General features: G+C 40.9%; 1 protein-coding gene across 1 annotated transcript in view; it reads left to right on the top strand.

The window, feature by feature from the left end:
- The first annotated feature begins 3,155 nt into the window (after positions 1-3,155).
- CEP192 (centrosomal protein 192) overlaps positions 3,156-14,810 on the top strand; it is a 66,749-nt gene continuing 55,094 nt past the window's right edge. Inside the window, 9 exon segments of the mRNA XM_040549950.1 lie at positions 3,156-3,578; positions 3,875-4,048; positions 4,832-4,957; positions 6,728-6,776; positions 6,778-6,846; positions 6,848-6,884; positions 8,405-8,451; positions 9,949-10,081; positions 11,943-12,097. Coding sequence (XP_040405884.1) covers positions 3,418-3,578; positions 3,875-4,048; positions 4,832-4,957; positions 6,728-6,776; positions 6,778-6,846; positions 6,848-6,884; positions 8,405-8,451; positions 9,949-10,081; positions 11,943-12,097 — 951 coding nt within the window. The 5' untranslated portion in view covers positions 3,156-3,417.

Below are 14,810 nucleotides of genomic sequence, written 5' to 3'. Positions count from 1 at the left end.
CGCTTTTTTTTGTAATAGTGTGGGTTTTTGTTTTGTTTTGTAACTGGCTGGAGATTCGGGATTCAGATGGCCACTCCTGTAGCTTTGTGTTTACGAAGCCCTGCCGTTCGGATGCACTGTTGCATGTTAACGTTTTTATTGCCACACACTGTGCTCTTTGACTTTTTTTTTATGGATGTGTTGAAGGTCTGCAGAGGCTGGTAGAGTTGTTAGATTTCACAGAATCACAGAATTGTAGGGGTTGGAAGGGACCTCAAGAGATCATCGGGTCCAACCCCAAAATCAAGCTGTCCCAGATTTCTTTTCCAGTGATTGAATAATTTACTTAGGACATTTTGAAGAAATAGTACTGACTTAAGAACCTCCTTTTTCATGGGTCAGCACAGGAACAGCATCACTGGCGTTGACTCAGGTTGGGCTGGTATGAGATGGGCATGAGGATAAAACCTGACAATTACTGCATGGTATTTCTACGGAGTAGCATTGCTGTAGGAGGTGTCACTGCCGAGCTTGTTCAGCAGATTGTGTGTGGGGAAAGGATAAAATGGGTTTTGTGCAGCACAAACCCAAGAGTAATAGTGTGTTTCCTGGCTGCTCCTGCTCTTGGTATTACAGCATGCTTCAGAATAGGTTTATGCTACTTCCCAGATTAAGTCACTAGCATAAGGGAACCTCTGTTCTTCAAAGCTACAGCAAGTTCCTCTGAATTTCACTTGTATTCTAGAAACTGCGTTTACTCATATATTGTAAGACCTTCGTATACTTTTGCTCAGATACATCACATTTGTTTCTTGCTTTATCTTTGATGAATCTAGTTCTAATTTACTAAAAGCTGTAGGAGGTAACCATACCATTATGGACTGCTTGCTGGCAGTGCATAGAGATAGGCTGCTGCTAAGTTTCAGCCAGTAGGGATAGAGCTGGGAAAACAAACAAATAAATAAATAAATAAATTGTTCGTTAAATGCAGCTACTTAGGCCTTTTTATCAAGAAGTTAATTTTTTATGAAACCATGCTGTACTTTGCATGGATGGTAAACTCAGAAATGTTGTATGATTAAAAATAAGGTTAAAAGGGAGATATGAAGTAATATTCCTCTGTAGAGGAATAAGTCATATGAAAGGGGGGGAGAGAGAGATCAAAGTTGTTACACCGGAATTCATTCCTAAAAGATAGGAAACTGGTTCTGGGTATGCAAGCAGCAAAATACAGTTATGAAGGTTTAAGCCATTTGCAGAATTGCTCTTATCCCTCTTGCTCCCTTCAGTACCGCAATTCACCTTTACTGCATTTCTAGCTGTAATAAGGGGGAAAACAAACGAACAAAAAACCAGCTCCTTCCTAAGCAGCTATCAATAAAAGCAAGGTGGCAGTGTCTGTATATATTGCTGTTTCCCTATGATGGAAATTTGTACTGTGAAACCCTAGAGTGTGTGAGATATGCCTCAATTACTGCAACATAACAACAACAAAAAAGAGTGTAAAATATATTTAAGAATAACTTAATGTATAACCATTCTTGGTAAGCCTCAGATCTATGGGAAAGACTCCTGCTTGCATTTCCTTTAAAATTTGCTTCTGCTGTTCTGGAGCCCAGAATAACCACCTAATGGTAACAGTCAGGTAAATGGTAACTTTTTGTAGTTTCTAATATATACACATATTTATAGTTAGTTCAGGATGGTAATGGGAGCAGCTGTAAAGGCGACCTGGCTGCAATGGGAAAAGGCTAACAGAAAACCCTGACAGAAGAAATTGCCTGCCTGCCTAAGGAGTAGGCCTGTGAACCAGAAACACCCTGGAGAAGCACAGCCCGCCTCTTTGAAGTGCAGCTGGGCACTTAACCACTGGAGACATCCTGGAAACACCATCGATAAAGGCGAAAGCACGAAGTGTAGCAGCAACTTATCAACTGGAAAGGTGAGAAATAGCCTGAAAAAAAAAGGGGAAATGTCCTGAAGAAGCGGGAATTGGCAACTGCTATTGGCTGTTTTAGCTGAAAGAAGAGAAAAATAGTCTGAGAAAACTCTTTTTTTTTTGTTTGGGTTGTAAACGTGATCATTCCTTAGCTGTCTCAGGTGAAAAAAAGAAATGAGCGGCATCTGTTGGCTGCTTTAAGTAGTGGTGTCCTAGGCCCTCTTAAGTGTCTGTGATACAAAAATGATTTGTTTTCTATCCAGAATGGAGCTTCTCTCTCTGGGAACTGTCCATGCACAAACTTTCGCTAAAGGACTTCCTAAGCAGATTGGACCCTCGCTGGGGATGCCTGGCTGACTCCAAACCCTGATTATCTTTGAAGTGAGACTTTGTTGTGTTATTGGCCCCACTTACTGGGATCGTTTTGATGAGTGTTTGGTACTGGCAACATTTTGTGTACATTAATGTAGTAATAATACGTAGCAGTAAGATTTATAGATATATATACTTGCTGCTATTCCTGATTGCTGCTATACTATTAATGTATATATAGTTGCTTTTCTGGTAATTATTTGGAATATCTTGATATATACTTATTAATCATGTGTATGCTTGCTAGTTGTGCTTTGTATTAATCTGTGATAAAGCAGAAAAATTTAGGAAATAAAGCTCCTGTGTCCTTGTGTATTATGGAATTCCACAAAACCCGCTGTTGCAATGTCTATATACCCGCAGGCCAGGTAACCCTTTAGTTTGTGACACATGGTCATGTTATTTTCCTGTGCTGAACACTGTTAGATATCCTGACGAATTCCAGTCACCCTTCTTACTAATGGGAGAATGCCGTTAACGTTTTCAGCGTAAATGAGTCATGTTTCCACTGGCCTGGCCAAGTACTTTGACTTCAGCAGCTGAACTCTTACTGCTTTTGTGGCTGACGCTTGCCTTTCCCCCTGCCTGCCATTTTGCGCTGCTGCCTCTCAGAACCAGGTCCTTTTGCTCCATGTCCTCTACTGCCCAGCTCCACTTTCTCAAATTCATCTTTAGTCATCCTTCTTGCTCACATGAGTCAGGATTATGATCTGTACTTACATGCGGGACCTGGGTCCTTGGACATAAACAGCATAACCCATAGAAGGGAGGGAGAGAGATTACAGGAGGGCTTAAGGAGGGAGGATTACAGCAGGCACTTACAGTATTTTAAATTTATCCAGCACTTTGAAAGGCTGCTGTCCCTGAGGAGTTGTTTTTTTTTTTTTTTTCCTCTTGAAAGAGGATACTGTGTTACCCTGCATACCCTGTGCACGCTTACAGCACATTCCAGCCTCAGCTTCCAGGGCTGTGAGTTTTAGGTTCTTGTTGCTTTAACAGAGCAGCCAGGACGCGTTTTTCTGTTTATTCTGTTTATTTCGTTTTGAACACAACGCAGCATGAAAGCCTGATGCCATTACACGAGCGACCGTTCACCCTCCGCCACCAACACCAACGTGCGGCCCCGGATGAGGGGAGGGGATGGCATGGGGAGCTCTCGCCCCGCCCCGCCCCGTCCGCCCAACGGCCCCAACGGCCCTAACGGCCTCATTGGCCGCTTGGCCGGGGCTCGCTTCCCCGCGCTCGGGGGGCTGCGAGCGGTGCCGGTGCCGCCGCCGCCTCGCACCAGGTGAGGGAGTGAGGGCGGCAGGGGGCTCTGAGGGGGGCTCGGTGGCCGCGGGGGGGGGGGGGCGCTGCCTCGCGCCGGGGCCGTTGCGTTGCGTTGCGGCGCGCGCGGCCGTTTGAAGGTTTGAAGTTTTGGCGGTTGGGCCCGCGCGAGGCCTCCCCCTTCTTCCTTGTCCTCCTCCTCCTCCTTCTCCTCACGGGGCGATGTGGCCGGTGCCTGCCGGGGCCCGGGGGTCGCGTCGCGGGGCTCTGCGGCTCCCCCGTTGCTGAGCCGGGTGCTGTTTGAACCGCCTCGCGCAGGGGGATGGAGGACTTCAGGAGGATCGCCGATGAGACCTTCCCGAGCTTCCTGGGCAGTTCCCTGAACAGCAGCGCGGGCGTCGCCTTTGGGAATGTCACGGTTTCCTCAAACCCCCCCGGCCTGCCTGTTGCGGCTTCGACTGTCGCCAAGAGTAAAACGGGCTGTGACAACAGGTGAGGCTGCCATTTACTGCTTCGTAAGAACAGTTCGCTGCTTTGACATGCTTAATTGGGACAGGAAAAATTATTTGGATGTAGTATTGGACGATAAAACTGTTTACTAATCGAGAGCATAATACTGCATTAACAGTCAAAAATATAGATTACATAACGTAACTCGTAACATACTTTTTTTTTAAATAATCCTTTAGAAGGGTAGTTTAGTTTCAGGATAAAAAGACACTAATCAAGTTTAATTTGGTTCTTCAGCTTAGTATACTCAAGTCTGAGGATGCGCAGAGAATATGTATTTTTTACACATGGTTTCTATGTTAACTGAATCTGTTGCTTTTAGAAAAACTAACGTAAAAAGTAGTTTGTGGATACCAATTAAAGCTTAACACAGCCTACAATGATTTGTTCAACAAGGATTAGGGCACGGTGTAACAACTGAAGCCTTTGCTCGCTTTTTTGCTGTCCTGTGTGACTTACCATGAAGTAAGATCAGACTGTTATGACCTGTCTTTGCAGAAGTGTGCTTTTCTAATGGGGCAACAATAGCCACAAAAAAAAAAAAAGATGAAGTGGTATTTCTCTAAAGAACTTCAGAAGATTGGAGAAGATTATTCTGGGTACATATATGTACCTGTAAATACAGATTGGCTGGAAAATGTAAACTGTTCAAGTAATTAAACATATAGAAGATGAGTGGCCCTCAAATGTGACTTTTTTCTAGCTCTTTGAGAAAATGCGTATTAGAACAACTCTGTTTTGTGCTTTCCCTCCCAACCCTTACAGGCTTCTGATATCCGGGGCATCTTATATAGAAGAAGGGAAGCAGTCACCTCCGTCACGATCTCCTTATGGCAGTCAGTCAGATCCTGAGCCTATGGAGAGATTTGCCCTCAGCTTTCTTGATGACCTGTGAGATAGCTAAAATTAATTCTTTCCTAACATGCATTGTACTGGTATATAGTATGTAGATTTGTTAAGCTATTCTGTAATCTAATAGTGGAATATGTTTGGATCTGGAAAATAACCTCGGCAGTCGTAACAACCAGGGTGAATTTGTTCTCCGACAATAATGTGCCTCCTGCCAGCCACCCCGATCTCTGATGGTGTTGTTTACTCCCCTATAAGCAGTGTACTTTCCCTACAGCAGCAGCCAGCCTCCTAAAGTGGGCGTCTTACCTGCCACGCAGTATGGAGCTCCCGTTGTGAAAGGAACGGGATGAGAAGATGGTTGTGGTTTTGGCCTGCCCTGAAAAGCGTGCTGCTACTGGCAGCGGATGCCTGCTTGAGTCTGCAGCTTCTACTGTGGGCCTTTGGTAACTGGAGAGCTCAGCTGTGCGTTCGCCTGTTAGCGTACAGGGTTGAGGAGCTCAGGTGCTTTCCTTGCTAAACAGCTCCCCTCTGTTTCTGAAGGGGAGTATGTGCATCCCCTGCAATCCTGCCACTTAGGCCTGCAGCCCTAAACAAACAGCATTCTGCTGTTTAATTCACTAACTGTGCGTGACCAGAATGAAGCTTTAGAAGTGATTTTGTTTCTTCATTTTTTTAACTACGTGCTGTTTTTTGTTGTCACGCTAATGAAAAGTTTCCCAAGCTGATTGATTAATTGACTTATTTGAATCTGGCTTGTTTTTACTTAGTTTACACAAATTTTGGATGTCTCTGGTTCGTGCCACGTATGTTGGATAAAGGAAGGTTTGCACTGATATAAATCTGTTCCAGGTATCAATGAAGTTTGCATCCAGAAAGGAACGTATCTCAAGTAACTTTAGCTTCTTTATAAACTTAGTCTTTCCTGTTTCTTAGGAAATAAGTGTGTGTTAGTGAAAAAACTAAGAGCATTACTAGTGTTGGAAGCTGTGGTATGGTTCATTCTAAACATGAGCAAATTTTATTATTGTTTTGATAGAAATAGCCATATGTGTCTTTCTCACTGATAAAATTGCACTATAGGCAATATGTCCCTATACAAACAATAGATAAAGATTTAAGAGAGTTCAGCTCCTTGTTTGTACTTAAGTTTAAAAAGTCACATTTTAGACTTTCGAATTCAAATAAAACTTAAGACATGAATATTAATGCCAAAATGTTTAACTTTGCTCAATGTGTAAATTTTAACATCTTATCAGAAGTGGAAAGTAACCTTCCTGCAGAATTAAAAAGCTGTTAATGAAATTCCAAATAGTTTGTTCAATATTCTTTATGTTTAATGTTCTTTATGATTTAGTACCCTAAGTAATGTTATAAGGAGGTGTGCTGATATTTATAGGTTTAGCTAAATCCTTAGTGTTTGTTTGACTTGCTCTCAATGGATTGTGGAACTTGCATGGCATAAACCTCTTCCCCCTTATCACTTTTCCCACTTCTTGCAAAACTGTGAGGAGAAGGATACAAACGGGGAAAAAAGGGGGAATATATTAACGTTAAATTACACCTAAGTGCTTCTGTGGACGCTTTAGGTTGTGAAACAGCAGCCCTTTAATCTAGATAATTATCCCTGTATTATTAAATGTCAGGTAAGATGCGTAGGATCTATGTCAATGCGAACGACTGGCTTCCTAGAGATGAAGGTATTAAAACTGGGCAATTTCTCAAATCTTTATATAGAGAGATGTTGGTACACTAATGTGCTAGATATGTAATCTCATTATTTTTTATTGAAATAATTCTTTCTTTTTTTAGTGAAGTTGCTACTCAAGTTAAAGAACCTCAACCTGCTAGTGTTAGCCTGAAAGGAATCCTACTTGATATATGGCGATCAAGGCCAGGATGTCAGTGAGCACTCAAATCACCGTCAAGATTACCTTACTTGATTTGTTACCGCTTGAACAATTGGAAGGTATTAAACTTTGAGAGGGACTGCATACTTACTGTCAGTAGAATAGCTTGTTATGGTGTAGGTGTCTTCTCTTGACCCTTTCAGTGTTTTGTGGCATTGTGTAAAGGGGTTTGAAGAAGAATCTTTTTAATTGGAACAAACTCTGTACGCAGAAAAGCTTGTGGCTGACATCGTGTTGTTGGATTTCTACCCCAAGTACAAAGCTAGACAGGAAAGTGGTAAAAAATGATGTTTGCTGTAAAATGCTGTAACTAGAATGCAAGTAGGACTCTGAATTTATTTGAGGAACTTTGCTTGCGAAAAGTATGTGTAAGTGTTTTTCTAACCCTTCTCTTTCAGTTGGTTTAAGTCTGGGGGATCATAGTTTTTTTCTTGACCTGTTCCAACCTCTGATGGGTGATCTTTAACTGCAGCTGTAGGAAGTAGAAGTTCATGCGTTCCTAGTGTGATGTGTGAAAAAGTAGTGTGAAATGCCTGCCACGAGAACTGTGCTTTCTGGAAGTATGCCTAGAACAGTGGAAGCAAAACAGTGTTCTGTAACTTGTTTAAATGTATGGTTGTTGATGTTCAGCTTGGGGGGAAGGGGGTTACTAATGCTAGTCCTGTGATTAAATTATTCTGGGCTCCTTAAAAATTCTGTACATATACTTAGTAAACACTTACTTCTAGTCTCCTCAAAACTTTATCTGAATTTTCATGAGGTAAATGTTAATAATTTAATAAGAACATATTCAACCATAAAGTATGGTTTGTCGTATGAATGGACCTCATAAAGCACAGTTCTAAATGAAGTGCTGTCTTCAGTCATTTATTATTGTAGTCTTGAGGAAGTGGCACCTAACTATGGCAACAAAAATCATGAGGCCTTTGAAACTGGGAAGGCACAGTGTTTGGGCTGGGTAGTGCTCAGTGCTACTTAGCCATCCAATTTTATGTTTGTGGTTTATTCAAGGATTAGGATTATAATCTGTAAACTGCTTTTTATTGAAACTGCTTTTATTCCCATCTATTACTTAGTTAGGAACCTTTTTTGCTAAAATCTGTGTGTGCATGTCTAAAATGTTTTGTCTTGTAGGACTTAAAATTAGATTGTGGGTGGATATAGTAAAAAGAAAATTGTAAATTGCTTCAAAATGATCAAAAAAGAATAAGTATGGGCTCAATAGGTGAAATGCAACAGTGAACTTACCACTTGTTGCTGTTCCCGCTTCTCCTGGTGCAATGTGGGACTCCTTGCTTTTTTACGCTGCTTTAGTCGTTCAGGCAGTAATCATCTGACAATATTTACAGTTCTAGCCTTGATGAAGCCCTGCCTTTTTAATTATTTCCAAGATACGTTCTTATAGAACCATTAGAAGTATAAATTTTTGGTCTTGTGATAATGTGTATGTTTCAGGGGTATTTTTATAGTGTGTGACAGGATCTTCAAGATGCTGTCTGTTCACTTATACAATAGCTAGCAGTTAGTACTATAATATAATAAAATACTGATTTTTTTTTACTACATTCTTTTGTTCCAGATTTGCCAACTGGAATATGTTTTCTTCCAGACATTAAGAATAACAAGGTGAAACCTTTTCTAAATATAGTGAAACTGAAGTTTTCCAAGTAATAATCTTGTATTAGTTTTAACTTTGTGAGAGGAGAAAGGAGGAAATTGAACAATTTTTGTTGTTTCTTTGGGTAGACCTGAAGGCTGTCAAAGTACTGTGATGCTGAATGTGTCGTGCCTCATTTTGCTTCCTTTTCCAGCTCACTTAACATAATAACACCATGGGAGCATGGCTCCACCTGATCTCTCTTAATTGTGAAAGCTGTTGTTTACTCCTGCCCTGTGCTGTCTTCTCATTCTTTATTCATGTATCGATCTTCTTATCGCAGTTGTAGTTTAGCTTAATGAAGAGCCTTGGAGGAACCTCTCTGAATGCTTTTGGAATTTGAAGTAGAATATGTCAGCTGGATTTGCCTTGCCCCTTGTACTTGTTAATTGCTTTGAGGAGTATCAGTTCAGATGGCTCTTAGTGTTCCCCAACATAAACTGCACCATTTGTAAGATTCCAATCTTACTGTTGCACCTGGATTTTTTTTTTTTTTTTTTTTTGCCTCTGTATCCCAGAGCTAGCAAACAGGGTATTGTCAGGGCTGAGTTTCAGCTGCTTTCGTCCACTGCTTCAGAGAAGCTGATGATTACAGGCCCAGAGGTATAAGGCAGATGGGAATGGGAGTTCCTGTGGCCATTATAGAAAATATGCTTTGGGCTGTAGCAAGATGCTGTCTAGCTACATGCTTTTTCATGTGTCAGCTGGTATTTACTTAGCTTTCTTTCAATTGATTTTTTTTTTATTTTTTTATTTTCTAGGGGCCTAAGTGGCCAGTGACTTGCAGTTAAATGCTCACAGGCTGTCACTTGAAACCATAATTCAAGTCTTTTTCAAACTATCTACTGTCTACCCCTTTCTGAATATGATTTTTTTGGTAGCTGTCAAGATGAACTGCTTATCAGTTGAGACAGAACCAAAACAGCCACGAATTGTGTTTAAAAAAAAAAATCAACAAAGGGTTGATTGGGCGTGTGTGATTTCTGACGAAGCATTGTTGTAGCAAGTATAGGAACTTCTTGAGTGTTTCCTACTTTGTACTTTAAGCTGGGATTATGGTTTACTGAATGAAGAGAGGTTTATTGCTCCCCCCCCCCCCCCCCCCCCCCCCCCCCCCCCCCCCCCCCCCCCCCCCCCCCCCCCCCACCCCCTCCCCCCCCCCCCCCCCCCAGTGAGTTAAGTCTTAATGCAGTGGTTCAGTATTTTAGTTCTGAAACCTTTTATGTTTGGTGTTATTCAGGTGCTTTTTCCCTCTATCTGTTTTATGATCTTTGTGTCTCTTGCACATATCCATTCTGGAAGCTAGCAGGGAAAAAGCATTGGTACTAGAATGTTTGCTGGGATATGGAGGAAGAAGGTGGTGGTGGGATTTTAGAATGTTATTAAACCACCCTTAATTATTTATTAACTGGGTTTACGATAGCTAATAACTTCCAGACATATTTCTCTCTGGATGTTTTTCACAGGTTGGCCCATCTGAACCTTCTGAAAAGCTGGCAGAAGGTGAAACCTCAAGCGATCATCTTAGCAATAGCCTTTCAAGTTTTTTGGAAAATGAGAAACTCTCATCTCTTACAAGCTTAGAAGGAGATTCCACTGGTAAGAGCATTTATAACTTTGTAACTTTCTCTGGATAGTTGAGCCTAGAATTCTGACACAATGTTACTGCCTCTCCAGAAGAAAGGTATTACTATTTCTTTTCAATGATAGGACCGAGGGAATGGTTTTAAACTAAAAGAGGGGGATTTAGATTAGGTGTCAGGAAGAAATTCTTCCCTCAGAGGTGGTGAGGCACTGGCACAGGCTGCCAGAGAAGCTGTGGATGCCCCGTCCCTGGAGGCGTTCAAGGCCAGGCTGGATGGGGCCCTGGGCAGCATGGTGTGGTGGGAGGTGTCCCTGCCATGGTGTTGGAACGAGGTGAGCTTTAAGGTCCCTTCCAACCCAAATGGTTCTATGGTAGTATTTCACACAGGATTACACTACATCAAAATCTTGTATTAGGAATACTAAAGAAAAACAAATCCATTGAGGAAACTGACTCTTTTGAAATTGTAACAGGAGTAGGTGGCTGTGGAGCTTATCAGAGAAGATCACAAATGGAAAGGATCATCTAAAAAATTAAGCAACAGTCCTCAGTTACAGTGAATCAAAAATAGAGGTAGAAAAGTGGGCATTCACCCTAACTACAATTTCTGTTGGGATTAAAAGAGATGAACTCTATGAACTTTGGTTCTGAGGATAGTATTAGTTTTCATTTCAAAGAATGAAACTTAGCCAGCTGTAGGGCTCCCCCTCCTGGGATATGACATGTGGAAACAGCCATGATTCTTATTTTTTGTTTATTGACTGTCAAATAGAACAGACCCTGAATCCTGTCGTAATATCAAAGTTGCTGAGTGTCCATAGCTTCCAATTTGCCTAAATCTTGTTCTGCTGAAAGACTGGAACTTGGTGCTTCTGTAAATCAGGCCCTGTTTGTACAGGGCACTGGCAAAAACAGGAATAAAAAACTAATGATGACTTGTGTGTGTAAGTACTTTTTCCCCCCGTATGTTTTTGGCCTTTTGTAGACTCCTATGGCAGACGGAAATACTAAGAAGATACTTTAGAATTATGTTTTATAGGCGGAAGAATTGAAATGCACTCTAAGGCAAAATTACTGGAGAATTCTCAGATTGTCACCAGCAACCTGAAAATGAATATTTCTTAATAATTACATGGAAACTGAAATATGGTGCTTAGTTTATAAATACAAAGCCTGTTTGAGTATACTGTTTTTAATAGGAAAAGCACAGACAAGGTACTGGTTTCTAGAAATGAAAGAATAATAAAAACTGTCAGATTTCTTTTTGGAATGTGTTCTACAGTGGTTTTAAGAGTGCTTTTAACCATGACCTAAAATGCTGACTGAAGTTTGGGACTTTAAGAACAAACAAACAAAAGCTCTGGGAACTTTCCCTTCCCTGTAACCTCCACAAATTTAAAAAAACAAACAAACAAAACCCCCAAATTGTATAAACTTTATACTTGGGGACAGTAGGAATAGTACTGTTCTTACTAATAGCACTTAACTCTTTTTAATTTTTAAAATAGAATGATGCTTCAGTCAGTTTTAGTATGGCTTGAAATGTTACGTATATTTACTTTTCACTCGTGAGTGACTATATATACAATTTGGTAGTTTGAATGTGGTGGAATATAGCACTTTGAAGGAAGATGAGTGACTTAGCCTGGGAGTTGAATGCTACCTTATGGGCATCTTGTTTTGCCGTGTATTGCTACTCACAGCATAAGACTGCCACACATTACTGGACCCAATTCTTTCTGAGTGGGAGAAAAAGAGGATAATTCTGATCTTGCTGTGTGTCTCTGTGTTAAAGTTTATGGGGTTGCTCTGATAGTAGATCAGGTGATTATTAAATATGAAGGGTGAATGGCGTATTTTCTTTTGTTTCACTAGATGATGATATTGATGATGAAGAGTTCTTCGATAACCAGCTGGAAGCCTATTTTGAACAGCTGATACCACCAGAAATAGCAAGAGGAGACATCAACATAGAGAAACTTTCAGAGTGCTGCACAGCACTGAAGCTGTCTGAAAATGGCTTGCTTCAAGTAAGTTTAAAGCGGAGTCCAAAACTCCGCATACCTAATGGCTCTTAAGCAGGGTAACATCTTTGAGGGTTGTCTGCCAGGGTGAAACAGGTTTTATTTCCTGACAAACCCAAATACTGCCCAACAGGTAGCCTGTAAGTAAAGGATTTTTTTTTGATAGTAAATACAGCACTAAACTAGAAACCAAGGCGATCAAGTGAGATTCTGACTCTCCTTCCCCTTTGCAAGGGAGGAAAGGAAAAAAGAAAGAAGCTAGGTAGCTATTTTTGTATTTATTGTCCTCTTCCTAGTAGTCCAGAGCTAGTAGCTGATACATATGCTTGTTACAGACGATCTTGTTGTTTATGAGATAAGGCATGGAGAAATTAGGTAAGTAGCTGGCTGTTCTGAGAGGCGTTAATCTGGAAGGCTTGTGTCAAAGGTTAAGAACTTCTTACTCCCTATTACGATGTCTCCTATATTCAAGTCTCCATTCAGGTTTTCCATCCCCTAACACTGCTCCTCACGATCCTCTTTGTCATTTTCTTCTTTTTCCTGTTAAGCGGTTCTGGACCTTATGCAGTCAGTTTTGTTACTTGTTCTTGCAAAGGAAAAAAAGTAATCCAGACTATTAAGAGTAGATTTCTCCCTTCTCTGGGATGATGGAGACTTGTCCTCAGAAATCCTGTAATAACTAACTCTGTATCAGTAGTGTTTCCTGAAGGTGGACTTTTCCTGCTGGGCTACTTGAGTCTGCGTTTCTTAAACCTTATTACAAAAGCATACTTTTCAGATAATAAATTTAAAAAAAAATCTATTTCTGATCTGCAAGATAGTTTGTCCTAAAGAAAAGGAAATAATGTCCTGAGCAGCATGTTACTCAAGTATCCGTTAGGATATTAGCATGTGATATTGGATTGCTAGCTTGACCTTTCAGAGTGACACTGAGGTAGGATGTATGTCAGCAGTTGCTGAAGATAGAGCTAGCCTGTACTTGACAACTTCATGTGTGCTACGGTTCAGTCTGCCCTTTCTGGAGCTTCTTTTTTAGAGTTCTGTGTCATGTGTGCTAGTCTGAACTTAGTGTGTCTCTGAGGCCTTCTCTTGAAGGCATTTTGGTAGGAATCTCTCTTCTAAACATTGTTTTCTCTCTCAAATTCCTAGTGGTGGTTTTAGTGTCAAAATGGCAAGGTGTTTGTAGATGAGTATTTGGGACCCTCTTGTGTCCAATAAGGAAAATATTGGTAACAAAGCAGAAGTCTCTACTGACACCATGGTCTTCTGAAGGCATAATTTAAATTTGTTTACCAGCATCTGAATATAAAGAATCCTTAATGAAGAATAAAAAACCTGTCTATACCCATAAAATACTTGCTTTAGCCCTTCCCCCCACCCCCAACAAGGAGGGGGTCAGCTGAACAGAAAGTAAGGCCACCTATTGATCTTGCTTGTAATGTCCAGGAGATGGGCATGTTGTCTGTGTAGGAATTGCTTCATTTTATTCTGATGGTTCTGTGACAAGACTACTTTACAAACATGTTACAACTATTGATTCTTAATTAAAGTTACAGTTCTAACTGCATCAATCTTCAAAGAATGGAATGGAGTTTTATATTAAGATATTTACTACACTTTTTGAAATAAATTTAATTTACTTCTGACAAAATGTTACTTTCTATTAGCTTTATTTTCTGTTTCTGTAAATATGAAGGTGATGCTTGCTGGCACTAATGTTTGTTTATTTTGTAGCGTACAACTAGTTTATAAAGAGCTTTTCAATCACCAGGTTATTATCTTGGGTAGAAATCTTCAAGGTTTTATTAAGTGAACAGTATCATGAAGACTTGGTGTGTAAATAAGTGCCTTAGAGAGGCAATCAGTGTGTGGAGGGTAAGCACAGAGCAGCAGCTGGCTGCTTCTTGGTTTGCCTTCCAGCAGCAGCCAAGTCTATTACAAACAGATTGCTTGGATGGGAAACTCACAGTTGCATGCTTGACCAGAATAGGAAATTGTGATTGATTTAAACAGGTAAATGAACTGTAGCTTCAGAAAAACAGTGTCATACAATTGATTTATTGCTTAACAATCATTATTGGAAAGATTGTAATGACTCTAAGGAGGTGTTACCTGACAGGTTCAGAAATTCCCCTCCTGGCTTCAGAGTTTCCAGGCTGTGGGAAGTGTTCTGTTAACCTCCCTAACAGTAGTTCTGCAAAGGCTGCCAGTTGCTGATCTACAGCTGTAAGTGAAGGAAGGAACAGGTGGTGGTTTGAGACCATGTGGCCATGGTGAAGAGTGCGAGTAGCAGTTGCATTATCTGCCCTCAGCTCTCCCCTGTTTGTGTAATGTTCCTGCTTCACCTCCGCTGTAGAGGGTGGTGGGGTGGGTACAGCAGGTGCTGAGTTGGTCCTTATTCAGCAGTGGTTCTAGAGGAAAAGAGAGGCAGTACGGTGTACTTGTTAAGGAGAGTGAAAGAATGCAGTAGGAGGCAGAAGAGATCCTCCGTCCTCTTGCTGTGCATGTGCTTAGTGGGGGGAGTTCTGTGGGTTGGCATAGCCAGGAGCTATTGTCTTCACCAAGGTTGCTGGCAGACAGAGATGGCAGTGGCACATGAACAAACATTCACTTCACCAGAGAATATTTTTTAACTCTGTAGAAATAACTATAGTATTAATTTTTTTATCTTTAGTGTATCTGTTGTAGTGCAACTTAAACCTTTATTATTATTTATATA

The sequence above is a fragment of the Cygnus olor genome, chromosome 2 (genome assembly GCF_009769625.2).
Source record: "Cygnus olor isolate bCygOlo1 chromosome 2, bCygOlo1.pri.v2, whole genome shotgun sequence".
NCBI classification, from domain to species: Eukaryota; Metazoa; Chordata; class Aves; order Anseriformes; family Anatidae; genus Cygnus; species Cygnus olor.
The sequence above is the reverse complement of the archived record's forward strand: the minus strand, read 5'-3'. Positions and strand labels throughout refer to the sequence as shown.